Source organism: Centroberyx affinis, unplaced genomic scaffold, assembly GCF_046629955.1.
Source record: "Centroberyx affinis isolate AG114_WGS23_722 - 3 ecotype Tasmania unplaced genomic scaffold, CSIRO-AGI_Caff_v1 ptg005074l_1, whole genome shotgun sequence".
Classification (NCBI taxonomy): Eukaryota; Metazoa; Chordata; class Actinopteri; order Beryciformes; family Berycidae; genus Centroberyx; species Centroberyx affinis.
Window position 1 is genome coordinate 111,266 of NW_027282507.1, and position 22,924 is coordinate 134,189.

Below are 22,924 nucleotides of genomic sequence, written 5' to 3' on the forward strand. Positions count from 1 at the left end.
CTGGGCTCCACTTAACACTATGTTAGTGCAGTTACAACTAGAGAACATATGATTCAAAGCCCTGTTCTCATAGGTAAGGGATGCAGACAGTGTGTGTGCATGTGTGTGTGTGTGCGCGAGCGAGAGAGAGAGATAGACATAGAGAGAAAGAGTTTGTACAGTTGTGTGTGTGTTTAATAGAGCGGGACCAGGACAGAGGGAGGGGTGTCGGGGCTTTCTTGGATAAAGATTCCCCATGTGATAGTGACGGCACTTTCTTCCTTTCTTTCCATGGCCAAGCGGCATCTGGAGTGGATTTTGTGCTAGCAGACACCGAGGAACATGATTACATTCGGCTAACTGCGCTCTAAACTGATTATGCATGTGCCAAGCTAATGGACTACATTTGCAAGAGGAAAAATAACATCCAATCAATCTCAATTACCGCCGATTGCACCGGCCCCCGAGACAAGGAAGGTAGCCAGCTAACCCCCCCATGCTCCTCCCCTTTCCCCCAACCCTTGACTGGAAGCAGAGGCCTGTGCCTCGGCCCGGCTTAGGCCCCACCCATCCTGTCTGGCCAGAGCAGCCTGGGAGCTGGATTAGTTCCACTCATCTCACCTCCACACTAGCACATAGCCAAGCCCATAGCCAAGCCCTGAGGCCTGCTGCTAGTGGTATAAGGCCTATCGTATTCACATAATATGTATGTGGGTAAGTGTAAAATGAGAGTGGAAGCTGGAGTTTTTTTCAAGATGAGGAGAGAGTCTCAAGGGAGAGCGGAGCATTCTAAAAGCATACATGGATAAACTTTGGGGTTATCTGCATATTGTAGCAGAGCCCATCTGTTTGTGCTTAGGGGTGACCACTACAGAAGCTCATGGGTGACCATCATGCCACCATCAGAGCCACTACAAACCCTGTAGTGCATGAGAAGAAGGGAAGGTGAAAGTTCGCTGAAGAGCACAGGGGTGTGTTGGCAGAAAACACAGCGCTCAGACTGGGTATCTCTCAACTTAGCATACAGCACTCAGGAGAAGACAGCATCACCCCCCACTGTGTGGTGGTCCATGCGGTCAGGACAACTTGCTGGATCTTTCCGTGGTCTTTTGGAACATTCCAATACATGGGGTGGTGGGGGTGATATTTTTAGAAAGCCCTAATATGGGCCGCATACCACAGACTCTCAAATTATCCCATCCAGCTTAGCCCTCAGTTTAAACCTTCCTTTTTAATTCCAGTAATTACAGGCTCCAATTTATATGGAGCCGTGCACACAAAGGGCCTGTTTAATGCAAACCAGTTTGATTTGGGTGAAGTGTCCCAAGGATCTCCCACATCTTACAGCCTGTTTATGCTGACTTGATGATTTATTTTCTCCCCAAAAAGGTTAAAAATGGTGCTATTTGCATCAGATTTCTTTGGGGAGGAATAAATGAATGGCGATTTTCCTTTTTTCATCCTTGCATAATATACCAAGCTGGGTTTGCAGGCTTGTGGGCCACTGTGGGTTTCTGCCTGTCAGTTGCGCTACCAGGACTGTAAATCCAATGCACAACGAAGACGGTGACATTGTCAAGTGGGGAGCCAATACTGCCAAGAGGCCTCACAACCATGTACTTGTTATCCGCTAATCACATTTGTGGGTCATGAAATGCAGTAATAATTCCTGTCAACTAGTGAACATCTTTGTTTGTGACTAGTGTGTGTCTGGGTTGATGAGAGCTTATGAGGACAGCAGTGTTCTGGGGGTGAGAGAGCAGGTAATTTCTGGACAGATGCACTCTCTCTTACTCGGGAGATCAATTGGTTTTAAGAAGTATGGAGCCATCTTAAGAGGCTTAAGTCATGAAAAATGATCATGCCTGGATGTGTTGTACATATTTAATCCCCCACAGCCTGAGCAGCAGTATGACATATGTCTCTTCTCTCCTGAAAAGTTGAGAGGAAAACGAGAAAAAAAAAACATCTGTCTGTTTCTCTTTTGCCTTTTGGGCTCACAGCAAAGTGGAAGGCACACAGACAATGTAATATAAACTTTTCCCTATCCTGTGAGACAAAACAAGTCTTTCCCTCCATAGGTGTGAGGAGGTTAGAGTCGATGCCAGAGCCTGTCTATTTTGGTCTAGTGTGAGACAGTGTCATTGGCATGTGGGCCAGGGTAAGTCCAGTGGCTAAATCCAGGGGAGGATGTGCACAGTCTGGGGCAACGCAAGGACCATCCGGCTCTCTGCTCCTCTGCCTTCACATGACAGACTCAAACACATTCACAGATTGTGTTGCATATTTTAATCTGTTAGTAGTTAGTCTGCCTATTTGTCTGGAAATGTTCCTCTGGTCCTCTTCTCTGTTCTACTGCAAGCCCTGGACTGAGATCCCAACCCCCCAATCCTACCCTCAATACTTCCTGCATCCCCTGGCCCTCTTTAATGGTCAAACTGGGAGCCCAGCATCACACCTTCCCCTTTAATGGAGTGTTGAAAAATGATTTCTCTCTGTTACTGTTCTTTGAGTACAAAGGCCTTGCAGACAGGAAACCTGCAATAAAAACATCAATGGTTCCGAGGAACCATTCATAACATTGGGGGGCTTTCAAAGAGACAGGCTTTTGAGGGGGTTTAAAATGGACCACTTCACCTCAGTTTTTAATGTGATTAAAAACACCATGCATAATGCGGCACATTTCTCACATGCCTTTTAATACCCCATTTGCCAAAAGCAGTTGCGGTGCAAAAGATACAGAGACAAAAAATGTCAAGCAATATAATGTATGTTTGTTTTGCCTATTTACTGTCTAAGGCTCAAAAACTTGAAAATGGAGTGGAGTTTTAGTGTAAATAAAGGCAGCATCTACTAGTATGAAGGCAGGAGTACACATTGCAGTGGTATGTGTCAGAATCTGTGGGTGTACATAGTGTAGGTTTACAGGGAGTATGTGTTTATGTCAGTGTGTGTGTGTGTGTGTGTGTGCAGCTATGCCAGTTTGGGTTAAACACAGAGTGGCCGCAGCCGCAGACACACAGGATAGGTACCTAAGTGGAATCAGGCCTGTTAGATTTATGGCCATTTGTTCGGAGAGTGTTCATCCATTGGCTATTATGGAATGATTAGAGGAGAAGGTGAAGCTCCAAGTCCAGCAAAAATCAATACGGCTGTCGAGAACGATTCAGCCTTTCCCGCTCCGAGGAGTATTAGCACCAAACCTCTGTCTCCTCACACTTCTTCATTCCTCTCCAAGTGATTCACCCCTAAGCCTCCAAACCAGCTTCACCTGCCATGTTCTTGTCTGTGGCCCTTGTCTGTGGCCCTGCTTCTCTATGGCTGCTGGGAAGGCAAGGGTTACACAACAAAGCTATCATTCATGCCTTGGGAGAGCAGCTACGTTAGTGGTGTGGGAAGGCGCTGGAACCTTTGCTGTGTGCTGCGGAGGAGTATCAAGTTAGCAGAGAAAGGGTGAAGGACACTTTTTACCATTTGTGTAAAACTGACCACAATACAATAGAATAATAAACACTCGCAATTGTAACTTACAAACATTTTACTTCTCCTAGTCTTATTATAGCACCACGCGGTGACATAGATACAACAATAATATACAGTAGGCTGGCCAGTGTGTTGTATGAAAAAGTCTGATTTTCAGTTATTATTAACGTCTCTGCCGGTTCACATCCTATTTTATGGCTGTTATTCTCCCAATTATGAATACATTCTGTGATGGATATGAAAATTAGGATACATTGTCAAGACAAGGCTGAGTGGTAGGTGGGATAAATGAGCTACTAACCTTGTAGAGTTTGAGGCTAGCCTCATGGCGGGAATTGACAGTGTGCATCCTCAGCTTCTCCAGGCTGTTAGTGTAGTAGTCGCAGGCATTGCACTTCAGGTGCACCGGATTGCCAATGGCCACACACTTCAGGCGCCACTCGTTGCCCTTGCCCCCTTCTTTGATGTGGGCCACCAGCTGGTACTTCTGCACATGCTTGTCTGTCTTGCAGTGCAGCTGGAAGTTGGCCTTGAGTTGGGTGGTGTAGCGGCACAGCTTGCACTGGTGAGAGTCGCCCACCACAGCACGCCACTCCTCCTCGGGTAGGCTGCGTTCAGCTCCCATATGCATACCAAGCACATCCAGGTTGTCAGTGGTGAAGCGGTTGCACACAGCGCACTGAAACAGCTTGAGGGAGGGGTCGCTGGTTTGTGACAGGCTTTCCCCCAGGGTCATCAGTTCTTCGGACACCAACTGCCCGCCGCCCAGCCGCACGTCCATGGGGATCTCCCCTCCTACTGGAGCGGCCAGGAAACACACAGGCAGAGAGACGGACAAAAAGAGGAAAAGGGTACAGAAAGGTGGACAGTGTTTAGATGGTTATACACACATTCAGTCAGGTATATTCAAAGTTCACATGGTCTGAATCAAAGTGCAACTTTCATGGATTACTTATCTGGCCATCAATTTATTTCACTTCATGCTACATGAACTTCTCTGGACATAAGGAATTATTTAGAATTTCTAAGAGGGGGTTGAAGCATGGTGTTTTCCAAAAGAGCTCTCAGTGTGAGCCTTTCCCAGCCTGGAAAACATCTTGGGTAAAATGAAAGGTGTGTGGTTCAACTTTCAACAAAGAACCATGTTTGTCTCTACAGTCAAAGTGGATCTGCTCTCAAGGTCCGATACCGCTTGGAGGATAATGTGCATGTATGTATTCATGTGCCTAATTTTATTAAATCTCGATTATCCTTGCTTTGAGCTGGGGAAGAAGAAAGCCTGGACTCTTCCACAGGGAGCAGAAATTTGCACTGCCAAAGTATGGACTTACACGTAGCCCTGTTTGGACTGGTGCACTTTCATGGCCTGACACTAAATCAACTCCAGAGGCCATGAGCTCCGCAGAAAAAGAAAGTTATTTTATCATTACTGGAGAACTAAAGAGTTCCCAAGCACACATTACTGTAAATCAAATCCAGCACCCTTGTTCACTGAATAATATTAAAAAAATCCACTTCTCTGTTTGGATTCTTCTGCCTCTTTCTCTCCAGATTGCCTCTAAATCAATACAGACACCTAACAGATTAATCCTGCTTGGTACTGAGTCTAAGCAATGGGGAGGGAAAAAAAACACAGCATGCGCATATCCTACGACACCAACCACAATACTGATGTCTATACAGTCTGGGAAGGCTGGCTAAAAAAACCAAAATGCTAAAAAAAAATGAGGTAAGAGTGGCCAGGGAGTTTTTGCCTTTGCTTGCTGATCTTTAATCTATCACTGCCCAGACTGAGCATGCTGGCTTGACCCCGCCTGGCTTTACACTAAATTAATTCCAGCAGCCCCTTTTTATTTATTGCTGCAGTATGCAGCCTGCTCTCGGACTTTTCTCCATTACCTGAGTTTTTATAGCCAGGAGAGGGAGACCTTTGAGAAGCCCTCTGAAATCACTCACAGACCTAGCTCCCTGCCTCTCTCCCTCTCTCCCTCTCTCTCTCTCTCTCACACACACACACACACACACACACACACACACACACACACACACACACACACACACACACTAGCCCAGTCCTATCTTTTTCCACACCTTACATCTCCTCTCTCATTCCTACATGGCTCTCATGCTCCCTTACTCTGTAGACTCAATGATCCAACACAGGCCTGGATACTGTTCCTCACTAAATACCTTCATGGCTGTAGAACATTAGGTTAAGTCTGTGATTTGTAGGTCTACATAACTTTTGACGTAGGTTCTTTTATATTGAAACTATAATATTGTGAATGTATTTATGTCAACCCATGTCCATGTTTAGAAAAAGGCAGGGATGCTAGTCTGGAAATATTTCCACTTTCAAAAAACATTACAGGTTGATATAAACAGACATCATTGGGGAATCTTACAAACTTTTGACATAAAAAGAGTCCAACTCCGAGTGTTTATAAATCTTACCTCAGTCTTTTGGGCTTATTCACTTTCTAAAAAACAAGTGGTCGTTTGGCTTTGCTGTATTTTCTGAAGGCTATGTCTGGATGCTGTTTCACTGAGTATAATAGACAGTAAAGTCAAGCACAAAATAACTAAAAGTCACTTTCCTCTCCCTTCTCTTTTACTGTCTTGCACTCTCCCTTTTCTCTCCCTCTAAGTACAGTAGCTGAGTCCTGGGCACAAGGATTACCAAGAGGCTGAGATCATGTGAGGTCAAGATTTGTCATCTCTCTCTTTGACAATGGACTGAAAAGTCAAAAATACACAGTGAGGAGAAAAAAAGAGCAAAGCAGGGCAGATGGATACATCTAAGAGGAGCTATCTCTTGAGCTGCTTGGTCCATGGCCTCCTTGTGATGACAGATGAGAGATTTACTGAGCATTGTGTATCACTGTGTACAGTTAATATCAGAATGTGTGTGTACGATGGGTCAGAGCGTTCCTTAAAGTGTGACTGAGGATGACACCACTGTAGTTTATGGGCCCAGACTAATGTCTCATCATTGCCTCCCTGTAACATGCTTATTAAAGTTTGCCTCACAGGAAAATGAACCAGATGGCAGAAGAGGGAAAAAAAGAATTAGTCACAGCAATCAATTCTTGTTCATGTCTTTGAACTGGCGACAGTTAGAGACAAGTCTGTACAAACTGTGGGGTTGTAACTGGCACGCCAAACACTCCGCTATGCTGCTGAATTACCCATGCTGGGCCCTCTATCCTCCCTTCTTTGACCAAGATAAAATTTATAGCTGCAATTACAAAGTTGGAAAAAGTGGAGAACTCCAGTGGTGGAGTTCAGCAGCAGTTTGGGAATAATGACATGAAAAGGCTGAGGCTGGCTGCCTGAGGGACAAGGCAGGGAGGAGAGAACACAGAGCCCTGGCCCTCTAACTCACACAAAGCTTTTGTGAGCAAAATTAGGTATCACAAAGGGAAATTCTGAGCCGAAATGACCCAGATATGGTGTCATAGACTGAGAAGTCCTGTTAAGAAATGTATGTGGGGAGAGAAAGAGAGTGTCTTAAATAAATGCCATTGTCTCTAGCCTTAACCTGGCACATACAGCTATAAGTATGTAGATTACACCTGTGCACTAGCAGGCTGTATAGTGGAGGCAGGATAGGAGCCCCAAGCATACTGCCATGTGGACAACACACTTTATCAGTGAGGAAACAAGGAGAGGGTTCTGGAGCAAGCCCACCCTCTAAACTTTTCTCAATCTTAACATCATCTTTCTTTCACCTCCCCCTCTCTATGTCTCAGTGGCACTCTGCCTGCAAAAAGGGAGAATGATGTCAAGTTCACTAGGGCAGGCATACCTTAGGGCAAGAGAAAGAGAAAGAAAGAGAGCTGCCAAAATAAAAGATAGGCGAGAGTATATGTATGAACGGGGAAGGGCAAGACTAAGGTGTTCCTGCATAACCTTTTGTGTGCTGTTAGTTTAATGAAAAGACATAGCATTTTTATGTTTTGTTTACAACAGTCTGACTATAAATTACTGAATGTGGATTTGAGAACAAGTTCCATAAGTGCATACATTAACAGTAAATAAACACATCCAGTGAAATTAATACACCAAATAGTTTTCTTCAGTCAACCTTTTCTTTTCAGTCAAAACCCAATTCTTCAATTTACTCTTATCTGATGGTGTGTTTAATGTTTAATTAACGACTGTAAGCAGTGAGAGTGATTCAACCCTTGTGAACTTGTTCTGAACTGCACTGTGTGTTTTCTGTGGTGACCTGAGGCACTTATGAGGGCAGCAGAGCCAAAACGGGATCCACTACTACTGAGTCCCAACTCACCTAGCGCAGGGGCTAGGGCAGCCATGTTGGGATCCAGGTGGAAGCTCCCCATCAGGAACTGGGCCTCAGCTCCGGCAGGGTCCATCTTGAGGCCTGGGGGAAGGCTCATGTTCTGGGTCAGGTAGTATTGGTAGAGCTCAGCCTCAGAGGGCGAGGGCATGGCTCCCAGGCCCAGTCGGCCATGCTGCATCTGGGTCACATTCTGCTGGAGTAGCATCATGTTGTGCATGTGCTTCTCACTGGTCATGTGGATACGTAGGTTCCGTGCCACATTGGTCTCGTAGTCGCATACCTCACACCGCCAGGTAGGCTTGCTTTTTGGCTTGGTGGGTGAGGGGGCCCCGCACGGCCCAGTCATATGGGTGGAGGACTGCGTAGGATGGTGGTGGTGGGGAGGGTGATGGCTGCTGGCCTGGGTCACTGAGGGCACAGCCACCACTCCTCCTGGGGCATGCCCAAACACCTGCTCCTGGCCAGAGCCGATGGAGCCTCCATTCTGCAGTGTCTGCATGTTGTTCAGGTGCTTGTCTGACTGCATGTGGATGCTCAGGTTGCCCTTCGTGGTGGTCGAGTAGTTACACACCTGGAAAACATAGGAAAGGTTCGCATGTTACATACTTTACATTAAACCAATTACTATCTCACATCAGCTTAAATATTTGAGCAAAGAAATGTTGCAACACTTAAAACATAAAGTATCAGCACATATCTTTTCTACATACCTCACAACGGAAGGGCTTATATCCACAGGTATAACTCTCTCCACGAGCCAGACGAGGGTGGCTCTGACCACTGCTGCAGTACACACACGAGCCTCCAGAGTCTGGGTGCTTCTCTTTCATGTGGGCCTCCAAAGTCTGCTGGTACTTGTAATGCCAGTTGCACTTGGGACACTTGAGTGTCTTGCATGAGTTGCGTGAGTGCATCATGGTCATGTGACCACCCAAGGAACGTGAGGAACCCAGAACGGTGTCACATTTTGGGCATTCTACCCCACTTCCTCCGCCGCCACCGGGCCCATGGTTCTGTGAACACTCGCCCAACCCCGTCAAGTCACAGGGGCCCCCTGCGAGGGGGTGGGAGTGGGCGTGGGATGAAGGGTGGAGGTGATGGTGATGGTGGTGCATGTGGTGATGGTGCAGAAGGGCTCCATTTTCCTCCTCTCCCTCTGCTGGGCAATCATTTGGTTCTGGAGCTGTGGCACTATCTCGATTGGCACTTTCATCAGCGGCAGCGTTGGAGGACAGAGGTGAGGAGGAAGTGCCAGCAGTGTCATCCTCGCTCCCTCTGACGGCAGCTGCCGCCATTGCCATGGGGACATTGGGCCCCTGGCAGTTAAAGCTCAGAGGGAGCTCTGAGGTCCTCCCCCCACCGTCTGCAGCCGAACCCTCTTCCTTGACAGAGGAAGAAGAAGTGGAAGCCAAGGCTTTGCTGTTGACTGCGGAACTGACTGCAGAGGTGCAGGCAGAAGGCTGGAGAGCGCTACTAGGCATTAATAAAGGAGATTTGGAAATGCTTTGGTTTGAGACAGCCGGTTCCCCCACTTCACCCCCGCCGCTGCTACTGTTACCACTACAGGCCACTGCAGTGCCTTCCGCCTCCACCTCGTCTTCCTCCTCCCCTAATAAGAGTTCCTCTTCTTCCTCCGAGCCCCCCATCTGGCTCGACAGGTGTGCCTTGCTTTCATGTCCCTCTATGTCCCCATCCTCCCTCTTGCAAGCCCCCTCTTTCCCAGCAGGCCCCTCTGTTCTCCCTCCCTGTTTGGGCAGGGCGCTGGAGTCTTTGGCAGGGCCTGGGGTTGAGGTAAGAGTGGGTGCTTTGGGAATGCCCCGCCCTCCGAGAGAGAGGACTGAGCCTAGTGGGGTTTGTTGCTGCTGCTGTTGCTGGATGCCAGAGTCAGAGTCTTTGTTCAGGAGGGCCTCGCTGCCCCCGCTGCCGCTTCCAGCCTCCAGGTGGACACCACTAAACGTGCCATAGAAGCTCTGGCCAGAGTTAATGGGGAGTAGGGTGGGTGGTGGTGGAGAGCTCTTGTTTTTTGGTTCCAGGAAACTGATGAGGGGCTCTTTGTCCTTCCCAATGCCCTGGATGATGGCAGATGCATGCTTGTCCCCCAGCAGCCGCCGCTCGTCCTCACACAGTGTCATGCGGTGATCATGGACGGCATGAGTGGCAAAGGAGCGCGCATAGCCAAAGGACAGCTTGCAGAGAAAACACATGAGAATAGGCTTACCCTTGCCATAGAGGGCCAGCCCATCAAATTTGGAGAAATCCACGTTGTTGGGAACATCTTTGGATACGCAGGACTTCTTGGCAGACCCGTCGCTGTTCAGGTAATCCTTGTTGCTTTTGTGCCGCACATCGAAGACACGGAAACTGTGCAGGACAGGACTGAGGCCTGCCAGGGTTGAGGTATTGGGGAAACCTTGGTCTGAGTTGCCAAACCACTTCCCGAAGGACGAGGCTATGTGGAACGTGTTGATGATGTGAGGGTAGACCGAGGATGAGGTCCCAGCAGGTTCCCCCGGTTTCCCCCCACTGGTGAGAGAGTTTGTGGGAAGCAGGCCGGGTACCGTGCCCCCACCACTTTGGATCAACTGACTGAGGCTCTCTACGATGTAGGCTGAGCCGTCTGGCTGGTAAACTATCTCTCCAGCCAGGTTCTCCACATCACTACTCTCCTCTTCCTCTTCCTCCTCTCCTTCCTCACTCCCACTCTCAGCTGTGCCCTGCTGTCGTGTAGGCTGCTGCCGCAGAAGAGTGGGCATGCCTCCTCCCCCTGGAGCCATGGGCACCCCAGGGAAGGGTTGAAGACTTGGGAAACAGCTGTCAATCTCCATTTCATCCAAATCCTCCGATTCTTCCTCCTCTCCACAGCTCACTCCTTCTTGCTCCTCCTCAAGACCCCGTCTTCTGGGGTGCAGCTGGCCTGTGGCAGAGCTGTCACTGTGGGCCTGGGGTGATGTCTGGTTTGGCTGCTGCTGCTGGGACTGTGGCTCTCTCACCCCGTCATGAGGTGCACTGGGGTTTTGGGGTTGAGAAGGGTAGGGAGCAGAGAGAGATAGGGGGTCCAGGGAAGGGGCCTGGTTGGTGGAAGGGACCTGTGAGCTAGAGTGATCGTTCCAGGGCTGTGGTGGTTGCTGCTGCTGCTGAGAGGTGGTGGAGGAGCCGAGCCCATCGTCTGTCCCAGAAACCACGGGAGACTCACAGCTGTCCATGCTGATGCCTACATGAGGCGCTCATCGCATCCAGGCCTGCAGAGACACACAGGGGTGAGATAGGAGGTTAAAGTTGTAATGGGGATGTTGAATGAGAAAACACATGCACACACAAACACACACAAACACATACACGCCTCAGCATTTTCCATGCTATTGTTCCAAACCTAAGTGCCTGTATTCTCATACACTAATGCTGTGCCCATAAAGGGGAGATCAGATCTGAGATAGCTTTATGAAGAGAACATCTATGTATAGAAACCTTCACTAATGTATAGTGCATTGGGTGAGAGACAAAAGTCTGAGATATAATTGGAAAAATGACACAGTGCTCATTATGCTAGATTAGGTACTTAAACACAATACCTGAGACAAGCACTAATAAGCCGTCCATGATTCATCTTCCTGCCATATCAGGAAGGTACCATCTTTTATCTTCACCTTCCAAACAACACCCCTAATCTTACATTCTGCAAATCCTACATCCGTTTTTAATTAACTTCCAGTCAGAAAAGAGGAGAAACAGGCTAACTTAATGGATAAAATAGATTCATTGTGAGATAATTAGACACTGAGAAGCCACCCATCAGCACATGGTACATTTACATAACTGGAAGATGTAGTGAAGGGTACTGATTAAAACAGCAATGCTTTTTCTGAGGCAGCTAAGAAAAAAACATGCAAATCTTAACAATATCACAATATCACCAATAACATCACTCCTTTCTAGTTGTGTGTATACAAGGTGGCATACAATACATGCGCATTAATTAGATAGATGCGCATACACTCTAAAAAGAGTAATAAAAGGCAGCATTTTCTATGAGCCCAAAATACACAAGCTGGGTTGGGACTTCACTGCAGCTGTGTTTAGATCTGGCATCCAATAACCTCTACGCTCAGCCTGGTTTCAAACACTCCAGCCATCCTCCGCCTCTGAAATAATAAATGGGAACTGAGCTTTCGGGAGCTGGCCATGCCCCGAGCATCTGAGAGGCCCAACACAGGCCGCAATTTAGAGCACAGAAGAGATAAAATGATAGTGCGAGATACTGCTGAGCTAATAATTTTATTAAAGGGATGCAGCCAACATTGATTAAAGGGGGCAATCGGGCTGAAACCAATAACTCTGGGCTGCCCTTTAACCCGCCAGTGCTGAATATTACATGAGCAAAGTTTCCCGGCACCAAGCTCACCGCCATGTCCCGGTTGATTAGCACATTCACTGCTTGCACTTGATTTATTTACTTATTTACTTAGGGATGCAAATTTCAGCTGTGATCAGAATGGAGTCTCTACCCCCACACCCTAACATATTAACCACTGAGGGCTTGGGCCGGAGAGGAGAGATTGATAATGTCTGTCTGCCTCTTCATGAATGTCTGATGAAGCTCCCCTCCCACACAACATACACCCTGTGGCTCAGACCTCTCCAGCCTATATATGCACTTATATTACACCAATAATGGGCTCCCATTTTTAGAATGCACCTTTGTATTTGGACTGCAGTAAAATAATAATACTCTGTAAGAGCATATTATAATCAAGTTAATAATAAAGGAATAATATAATAATAAAGTAAGGACTTTGATTAAAAAAAAACATTTCAGTTGTAATAGGAGAGTTGTCTGACTGCAAAGAGAATATAGACAGCATTCTCATATATAACTGGTGACAGGCATTTTCTGTCAGCCTGGTCCACCTGATTTTATTGTTTACACTCCACACAAGCTAACCCTGATGACCTCTGTCTTGCTTTGCATATAAAATGAAAGATATTAGGCTGGCTGGCTTATTAACAGGATTGCTTTATACAGCCAGACATGATTTAGAGCTGGCTGCCATATTGAGTGAGGGGATACTAGCCCTACTGGTCTGTATTTATTATCTGCTCCATTAATAAGAGGCTATGAGCTCAACAGCCATTTCACACAAATGGACTGAGGGCAGGGAGAGTAATGCAAGAAAAAAAAATATCATGCCACATGTCAAACAGACAAAGACAGTGATTCTATAAACTAAAGGCACCTGGATAAACTACACAAAACTTAATGAAAAAAGGCAGAACATGTGATGTGTCTAACAAGATGGCCTCACAGTAAAAAGCCTCCACATGTCCTGTCTGAACACGGAGGATTTCACACCTTGTTCCTGTAATCTACTCCATCAGCCCCTCCTCCAGATTCCACTGCCTGTCTCGACCAGGCCTGGGAACACTGGGCCCACATACACTCAACTAGTACTTAAGATTGCTCACTCACAATGACCTCTAAAGTTCTCTGCCCTCGTCTTTGCCTTGATGAGTCCAAACAGAGTGGTTACAGTGTACTGTACTGTAGGTATGTACCCATCTATTCCCATTACTGTTTGTGAGATACCTGAAGCAATTAGCAGTTGACAGGAGAGCAGGATGACTCCTGATCGGTGCTGGAGCTCTGAGCCAGCTTGGTGTGTCCACTGCTTACAGAAAACAGGATTGCCCTTTAAAATCAAGATGGTCTAATTCAATAACCTGCAGTGGTTACTGATGAGCAATGGGATTGTCTGGAGTCGGCAAGTCGCAGATGGGCCAACTGATATAACGCTGTTTGTCTCTAGGAGGTCTGCCTGGCTCAGTGACACCTGTTTAAAGCAGGAAAAGCTTTAATCTCTGGGAGGCACTAAACAAGGCCGGGAGACAGACAAAGAGACGCGGTCAAAGACAAGGGGAAGTGGAGGAAGCCGGTGTCTCTGTCTGCTGACTGTGTTAATAACCACAAATCAAAATGATGAAGCAGGCCAGTAAAGGTGACTACTGCTGAGTGGTAAGCACTGTTACATACTGTATAATGCAAAAAAACGTGTAATTTTCTTTCGCGTACTGGCACCACTGCTGACTGCACAAAAACAAGAGATCCTGCCATAGCCTCTGCCCATGTGTTCTACTTCTGAATGTGGGCCCACTGGGTTGACAATAAGCAGGCTGTATGCAGCCAAAACAAGCTTCAGCTCACAATAAGAGATAATCAGAGGGAAGAAAAGGCTGGATTCCTGAGCTGCTCTGAGGGAGAGCATGCCGATGCATAGAGCCTGACCATAGAACTCACACTCCTGTTGCCATCTGCCTAAGAAGACATTATGCCAAGGTCTTCCCTCTCTCTCTCTGTACTCTGACAAAGAAATAAGAAGCTATACTCCACCTCCTCCCACAACCCTAACAAAGCAGATAAGGTTCAGCCTCCTGAAAGGGCCTAGGTCCTAATGAACCCTGTCAGAGAGTGGGTCTGGATGTCATTTGGTAGGGATGGAAAATGAGATAAGTTTTTATTTATGGGTCCTTTCATTAGGTGGGATTTACCGGCCGACTGAGGGAGGAATTAAAGGCTAAGGAGCCATCTGATTATAAGCATGCCCAATCACCTGCCTGGAGGCCTAGCCTTGCCTCCAGAGGACCCTGCTCTCCAGGGTCTCCTGGGGAATTAACTCTGACCCAGCCCCAACTGAGAATCCTGATGGGCTATAGGCGTGATGCAGGCCTGACCCTCACTCTCACCCACATCCACGTCAGCATTGAGGGAACTCCTCTTTAAAATGGAAAAAAAAGGCACTTCTTACACCGCCCAGAGGCCCCCTATAATACACCAGACCTGGTTTTCTATTGTCCTTCAGTGGGGCTGCCTGTCTGTGTCTGGTCTCTGAGCCATCACAGAGCCCGGCCAGCCACCGCAGGGTAAGGGGCGCTTATTGGAAAATCAATGGCGTAAATGCTAAGCAAGTTACAGGAAGATGTGGGAAGGAAGGGTTCTTATTGATAAAGCAGGGGAAGGCCTTTGATGTTGCACTGGGGACATGCTCATTGATGGGGGAACCATTGTAGTCCTCAGGCAGAGTGAGGCCCAGGTTTATCTCCCAGGTTTGTCCCAATTAATCACCAATACACGCATGCATGCATCTCAGTCTTTAGCTAAAGTCCATTTTAATGCCTGACATGGTCCAGTAAATTCTGGTTCTAACACTGTGCTGTTATGCAGAGGGCATTTACATTTCTAACACTGTAATGCAATTGTCTCTTAATACCTCTTTCTCCTGTCTATTATCTGCTCAAACTGAGTGAAGCCTACTAGGCTATACCTGATCCAAAGACCCTGCTCTCAAGTAAGGAATAATTGTCCCTAGTGAAAATAAGTGTCAACTGTTATAAATCAGTGGTTTTCAAGCTAGGGATTGGGACCTGCCATGGGGTCAAAATTATTTACTGTATAGAATCTGAATATCTAACAATAATAACCAAATTTATTATCATGCTAATCTTTGTGATTTATCATGCCTTCTTCTTGTGAAATAATAATTTTCTAATAAATTTACTTCTAATAATAAATCAAGTAAAATGGGAAAATACAAATAATCCTGTGATGTCAAAGATCACCACAGTTACACCGACAGAGGGTCACAAGCAGGCATAACTTTGTTTTTGGGAGTTGTGAGCCAAAAAAGGTTGACAACAACTGCTGTAGACAATACACTGTGATGAATATATTAGGTACACGGAGTGCTTGTTATCTCTGATCCAAAACACTGTAAATCAGAGGTGTCCAATTAACCATGTATGGTTGCTCCTTGTGTGCTGTAAATATCCTGTCTACCCTCCTTCTCCTAATGCAGACATAAGGGTGCTCCAATGTTGCTCCAACTGCAGGAGGCAAAAAGTCACCTCAGGTCGATGGCACTCAGCCTGTAAACAGGGCTTCCCGTAAAATCAATGATCTTCAGTAGGAGCTATCAGTCTGTGGAACAGAAATAGCCGTGGCTGTGTTGAGTCTGAGGCGGGGAGGAACAACGTGTGTGTGTGCGTATGTGTGTGTGTGTAGAAGGGGCTGGTCACAGTAGCGTGTCTGGGAGTATTTCTCAGACATAGCAGAGCTGAGGCATGCTGCTTCTGTCATGTTACAGCCAGTACAAATTTACAGGCATAAGGTTCTAGAGACAAGACTACAACTCCCAGCATTCATAACTGTACGTGTACTTCCTGGATCAAGAATCTCTAGACTAGTGTTGCAACAAATATATCACTTACAGCTAAAATATCCTTGCTGATTACCATATGAACATACTCAAATACCCAGGAGGCAATGTGTTGATTGTTTTTGTTTCACAGCACTCAATTTCAGTAACCATTCTGCACTAGCAATACTGGGCAGAGAAGGCAAAATTGATTTTTTTGTAGTATCAATTGCCTCCTTTGTTAATAGACTTGAAATAGAACCTTGAAAATGATTTTACCCTTTACGCAACACCATCAAATTCTGCTAATCCATTCCATGCTGCAGAACGGAAGTAGAGTGATTTGAGACAAAGTAGCAGTAAAATCACAACCCATAACTGCTGTGTATTTATACACAAGACAGTCTGAGTAAATGATCCGATCAGAGCTCAGCTAACTTCCAAAACCGTCCAGAAGGGATTTACACATGGCACTAGAGTGTCTCCTCACTTTTGGAGGGTGTGATAGAAACAGCGTGCTGGTGTAATTAGAAGTAGTTAATTAGCTGTGGGTTAATTACTGGGTTCTGCGAAGTGTTGGTGAAAGAGCTGGTGGGGTGGCAAAGCGAGGGGAAGCAGCGAATACACAGCAGGAAGCTCCCAGTCTCCCGCCAATTAGCAACCAGCATGGGGGGGCTGCTGTGGCAGACTAGGAGTACAAATGAGAGAAGGCTCATATCATTTCACTCAAACCTCAGTACAGAGGGAGAGAGAAAGGGAGAGCAGACTGAATACATTCCATTTAAATATGCATGCTGTTAGACATTGCCTTTTTTCTGCTGTTGTTTTTGTAAAGCGATGCATTTGCTCAAAAGCCACAGCACAACTTCACATAGAGTGAAGCTGAAAAGAGTAAGTAATTTATTAAAAATGTGACCTTGGTCTCTTGACTCCTGAGTAGCGCGTGGGGCTTCTGCAAAATGTCAGGTTAAGAATGAAACAGAGTAGGGACTATTTTAATAACTACAAAAATAACTTCTTATTACAGCAGCCGCAAGCTATCTTTCTTCATTTACAAACCATACTGAAAGACTACACTGTATTATTTTCCTGTGCGGTCCCGGGTGGTTTGTTTAGACACAGCTTTGTATTTTATAAATGCATAAATTATCCTTGGAATAAAGGTATTGATGTATAATCAGAGATGGGCAACGTTCGCCCCCAGGCAACCCGGTGCACAGAGCACACACAGTATACACTAGCACACAGCAGGGTGACTGTAAGATTGCAAGGCAGAGAGAGAGAGTGGGGGATATATGGAGAGAGAGAGAGAGATTGAGAGAGAAAGAGAGTGTGTGTGAGAGAGAGAGGGAGAGAGGGAGAGAGGGAGAGAGAGAGAGAGAGAGAGAGAGAGAGAGACACGGAGAGACAGATATTTCTATAACTTCTAACTGTGACTTTCAAATACTTATCAGATCAGTTAGATATACTTCCACCATGTCTATTCAAGTTGAGACAGACAGACATGGATACTGAATGATTCGTAACAGCCTGACATGAAACCTCACATCCTTTAGCATGCAGTGTTGACTCTCCCAGAGGACTGAGTGTGGAATGCAGGGAGGCTGGGAGGACACTCCATACTTTTGTCCATTGGTCTGCCTGGCACTAATCAATCAGAAAACACCACACTCATCATGATCCTTGGGAAGATTTCTAAATGCTAGAGATTCAGAGGGACGTCCAGAAAGATATATTAGATATAAGTGTTACTGTTCCTCTGTAATATCTGCAGATTAGCAGGAGAGAAAGAGAGAGAGGAGAGATAGAGAGACAGACAGAGAAACAGAGAGAGATTCAGATAGAGAGAAAGAGACGTCTCCAATGAAAGGTCAGGGACATGGGGGAAATGTGCTGATCAAAGTCCTCGAAGCCTCAGGACCTTCATTTCTACTAATTATCAAATCTGCCCCTATTTATATCTGCGGGAAGCAGACGTTCTCTCAAGAGAGGATGGAAGTGAAATCTGCTAACTACAGGGCTTTCAGAGCTTCTCTGTTTGCACTCACTCCATTTCATTTGCTCCACAGTAACAGGATGAGGGTGGTAGAGGGGGTTAAGAGAACAGTTGACCACAACTTGTGGAGAAATGTTTTTGCTAAGAAAGTAAAGGATAGAACACAATGTACAGAAGAAGGCAAGGCTGAGAAAAATGTGAAATGTAGAATCACTCATACTTTCAGGAGGCGGGAAACTGATTTATGGCATTCTAGAAATCTGCTGCCTAACAGGCTAGATCACATTCTGCCATACACATACACACAGACACACGTGCATGCACACACACATACACACACCTTCCAGCAGCGCTGCAGTTAAGGCAAGCCGACCACAAACACGGTTGTTAAAATGATCAATACCATTGAAATATTAAACCTTAAGAAGCCGCATTATTGATTGGGAGCCCAATGATAAAACTGTTTATTATCATAATTGTGGGGCTCTATGTAAATGTTTTGGACAGGACTTCAGCTGTCCAGCTACTATGGACTGTGACTAAATTTGCCCCCTGGTCCACTCACCCCCTCAACTTCCACCCACCCCGCTTGCCCTCCCATCCAAAACCCTGGGGATTGGAGGGATTGTGGCGAACAGGGAGAAGTCATTACCACTACTTCTACTTCCATTAAGGACGGCTGAGACTGATCAGCATACCAAGCCCCTGTTGACAGGGAGAGGGGGATCTGGCCCTGCCTCCAACCCTCTCAGTCACGGTCCAGGCAGGCTGGTCACTTTGGGATGTGGTCTGAAAGACCTCCAGCGGCACTAGAAGCCAGCAGGTATGACAGCAAACAGGAGTATACAGTGGAGCGGGACCCAGCCTTCGAGCAGGGATCAGGCCCTGACAGACAGAGGGGGGACAGAGATAACATGTCTGTAATCCTGGGCCTTTCTGTGTAATCTGGAAAACAAATACCTTAGTAATGACCCAGTCCTGCACCTGGTAAAACACAGGGTTCGCTGGCACCTGGAATTAGACAAATATCCACCGGAGAGCATTCTTAAAGGGACACACTCCTTTTGCAAAGGGAGTTACGGAAGACACACATACATATGGATTAAGGGAGGTTTTTTTTCATTTTAAGAAAAAAGACTAAACAGTGTACTGGATTGCACTGTACTATAAAATATACAGAAAACAAGATATCTATAATGTAACATACCAATACTGTAAGTGGTTAAGCTGGGACACCAGTTGAGGGCCACTGAATGGGGTATGCGACAGTATGAGGGGATGAGTCAAGTGACACAGAGGCTCAGCAGTGAAACGGCGAGGCAGTGCCACCAGCCTGAGGGGTTAGGCCCAGTGTTTGGTTAAGTGTCTGAAACTGAGTAGGGTGATAAGATCCCTTTTAGATGGCATGTGAAGGCCAAATGACCAGGAAACCTGAGTAATGTGGGTGAAAGCTGTCTAGGGTGAGAGCAGAGATCTGGAAAGTCATGCAGTGTTATGTGTGGAGAATGGAAACTTACTATCTCTTTAACACACCTCATACTGAGGAGAGTTGTAGTCCCATGCACACAAGCACGGGCGCACACGCAAACACATACACACACATGCACACACGCACACACACACACTCGCATGCACGCACGCACACACACACGCACACGCACACACACACAGAGAGAGAGCAGGGATTAGAGGGTGTCCCAGTGAAACCATTCTGTGGAAATGATTTCTTTGCAGAAAAAAAGGCATGAAAGGCAATGGTGACCTGGCCTCTATTCTAGAGTAGGATATCCTGGATAAATAATTAGAGGGTTCCTTTGAAGACCCTGCACAGCCGAACCATTCACTCCCCACTTCACATTTGCTAAAGTCATTAATGACAAAGATTTAGAAAGGAAAAGCGAAAATCTTTCTGGTACACAAATACTTTTTTTATGAGGCCTGGCCCAAATTCCTCTCTGCTTAGTTGAAGCCCTTATCCTGGGAAAGAGCTGCACCCGTTTTAAACAATAAACCTCAGGGGAGAAGTGTTTTCTATTGCCCCCTTCCCCCACTGAATTATGGAGAGTTAATAAAGTTACAAGAATAATGTGCCCTGTGTTTTAAAAGAGGAAGTGAACAAGAAGTGTTGGGACATTGAATTTCCAAACATTTAGGGAAAAACAAAGCACAGAGAGACAATAGTCCCAAAGTTAACTGTAAAAAAAACCCAAAAAAACAGACTCATATTTCAAGAAAGACAAAGGAGTGTGAGATAGCAAGGCTGCCAAGGAACGTTAAAGGGATTCCTACCGTAACAGACGTCACTAACTCCTAATGTCTGGCTGTTCTTGTGCCACACTGGCGTACATCTCCAATTAGGTGCCCGTACTCACACTTAGTGACAGGCTATTTTTATAGTGAGCTGTGTGGCTATCCAGGCTGACTCTCATTGGAAATATAAACAGGAGGGAATCTGACAGGTGGAATTACATTTGTCACATCCAGATTTCTTTCATTCCCAATGGAGGGAAATACTCTCCTAAATATATTTTGGGCTCCACTGCATAGTGTAAGAATAATATTGTACCTATCACGTACTGGATCGGCTTAGAGGATTTCATTGAGATAAAACGAAACGCTAATGGGGGCAGTGTCTTCAGGAAGTCAAGCCCATTGAGCATTAGTTTATGTACCTATAGTGTGCCTCATCTTTACACTGTGACAGTTCATACAGGGAACACTCATAAATCAGATCTTGATGCAATCGTCATCTTAAAAAGAGAGCAGAACTTGCCCTACGGTTTACAAGGACAGATGCCAAGGCAAACTTTGGGAGGTGACGTGCATTCCTTCAGAGCGGAGCAGTGATGAGGAACTGTCAACAGAGGAAGAGGGAAGAAAAACAAAGAGAAAACAACGTGTTAAGTGTATAACAAGGTGGCCTGGAGGGCAATGCTGAAAGACACCTCGGCATTCTACTCTGGAGTGTGCGGGGAAGATCAAACAGCATTTCCGTATCTGTGCCGAACACTGACAGAGCAGACCACAGTGTTTAGAGACCCTCGTGTGAAGAAAAAAGCTGCTGTTTGGCAAACAGTAAAGAGGTAAAATGTGACTAAAAGACTCAGCTCCTGCTGTAGTAATCATACGGTGTGCATATTAACAAAATCTGAGTTCTGCCCCAGACCTCCAGAGAGACCTGACTCACCTGGGTGGGAGCTGCCAGTTAACCCCATTATAAAACTTAATAGCAAACAATGGGGCAGTTTCTACTGGCTAAGTCCTAGTACGCCTGCTCTAGCAGAATATGCATTGGGACCTGCGGATAGCAGTCCATATCTGGGATATGGAATCCAAGTGAGGGTTGTACAGCTGGAAGGTGTGTGAGAGAGATATATGGGGCTCGGGTGGCAAGGGGGGCTCTCTGTGAGAATCCCCACAGAGAGGGGAGCAAGGCGGAGAGTGGAAGCATCAGGGGTTCTGTTCAGCAGCTGGGAGAAGATCAACAAATATAAGACCATCAAAGCTGTTGGCAGCTCAATGCACGCACCAAATCCTGGCATTGTGATGTCTACCAGGGTCCAGGCACTTTGTTCTGCGGAGGTAGATGCCCATGGGCTGGAAATGCACTCAAAACCTCTCCATCTCTCCGGGTAGGGAGAAGAAGACAGAGGAATGAAACAGAAAAAAATGAGAGGAGAGATACAAAATATGGTGTGATATTTTAAGAAATGTGGAGTGTGTTAATAAGTTCCTCTTCTTCCTCTCCTCTCCTGGCCTGGTCTGAGTGCTGTGACAGCTACGGTGCTGTGGAGCTGTATTTGAGAAAGACCAGCCTCCTGCCCCTCATCTCCACACACACACACTGCAGCCCTTGTTCATCTTGGCTCCCCTGCTTTAATGAAATGGCCACATGCCTCCTCTTCTCATCCCAGCGCTGCCTGCACACTGTAGCACCTGGTAGATATAAATCAGCCCTACTGAGCTGTATTTGGGAAGTGAGGCATTAAGCATGACATGGGCTGTCAAAGTTCAGATCGCACCGACCGCAACATCTAGTTGAACCGCTGCGGAACAGACCCGGGACCAAGGAGCAGGCCTAGCCTCGCCTCTTATCTCCTGCCTCCCAGCACCACATGACATGCCTGCCACATCTGGGCCCCAGCTGGGCGGCTTGCTGAGCGCAGCGCAGCACAGCTAGAGCTAGGTAGAGGAACACTAGAGCACCCACGCTACACAGAGGCATGGCAAGACTCCATCTTACAGGGACCGACAGCCTCGAAACAGTGAACATTTAAACAGGCTTTGTTTGCTGCTATTTCTCCTAGGGTTTTCTTATCTGAGAGCTGTGGGAGCATTGCTGGGTATTATTCCAGCTTCTAAGTGGTGTAGGTTCTATTTCAGAGTGGGGAGATAAAAGTAACTGAGTGCATGTGTGTAGTGTGAGTATGTGTGTGTGCGTGCGTGCGTGTGTGTGTCTGTGTGTGTGTGTGTGTATGTGTGTGTGTGTGTGTGTGTGTGTGTGTGTGTGTGTGTGTGTGTGTGTGTGCGCGCGCGAGGAATCTCAGTCACGTGAGCCTGGGGTCTGAAGGTCAAAGACTGGAAGAGAACCCACACATTCCTCAGAGGACAGGCACACATCTTCAGTGTGCATGTGTGCGTGTGTGCGTGTGTGCGTGTGTGCGTGTGTGCATGCACACTTGGGCATATGTATTTGTGTGTGCACATGTATGTGTGTGTGCAGCTCCAGTGTTCCCCACTCCACCACTCTACCCCTGGACCTTATGGTTAAATATTAAAAAAGATATTCTCACTATGAGCTTGCAGGGGGTTAGTGCTCAGATAAAGAGACACAAAGGCAGAGAGAAGGGGCAGTAAAAAGAGAAAGAGCCACAAAAATGGGAGAGAAGGGGGACCAAGCTGCTAGTGATTCAGTCGTGGGCTTTCACAGATAGGGATGGTACGATGTGTCTTGTGCTGAGCTGGGAGTTGCAACCG

General features: G+C 46.6%; 1 protein-coding gene across 3 annotated transcripts in view; it reads right to left on the minus strand.

The window, feature by feature from the left end:
• Positions 1-22,924, minus strand: part of zfhx3b (zinc finger homeobox 3b) — a 148,970-nt gene that overhangs the window by 87,851 nt on the left and 38,195 nt on the right. For 2 of the 3 annotated variants that reach the window (XM_071545918.1, XM_071545919.1), the window contains exons 2-4: positions 8,479-11,007; positions 7,757-8,339; positions 3,764-4,257 (exon numbers count right to left, since the gene is read on the minus strand). In XM_071545918.1, the coding sequence (XP_071402019.1) occupies positions 3,764-4,257; positions 7,757-8,339; positions 8,479-10,971 (3,570 nt within the window). In that variant the 5' untranslated portion in view covers positions 10,972-11,007. Of the gene's footprint in view, positions 1-3,763; positions 4,261-7,756; positions 8,340-8,478; positions 11,008-22,924 lie in introns of all 3 variants that reach the window. The other variant, XM_071545920.1, reaches the window with a different exon arrangement.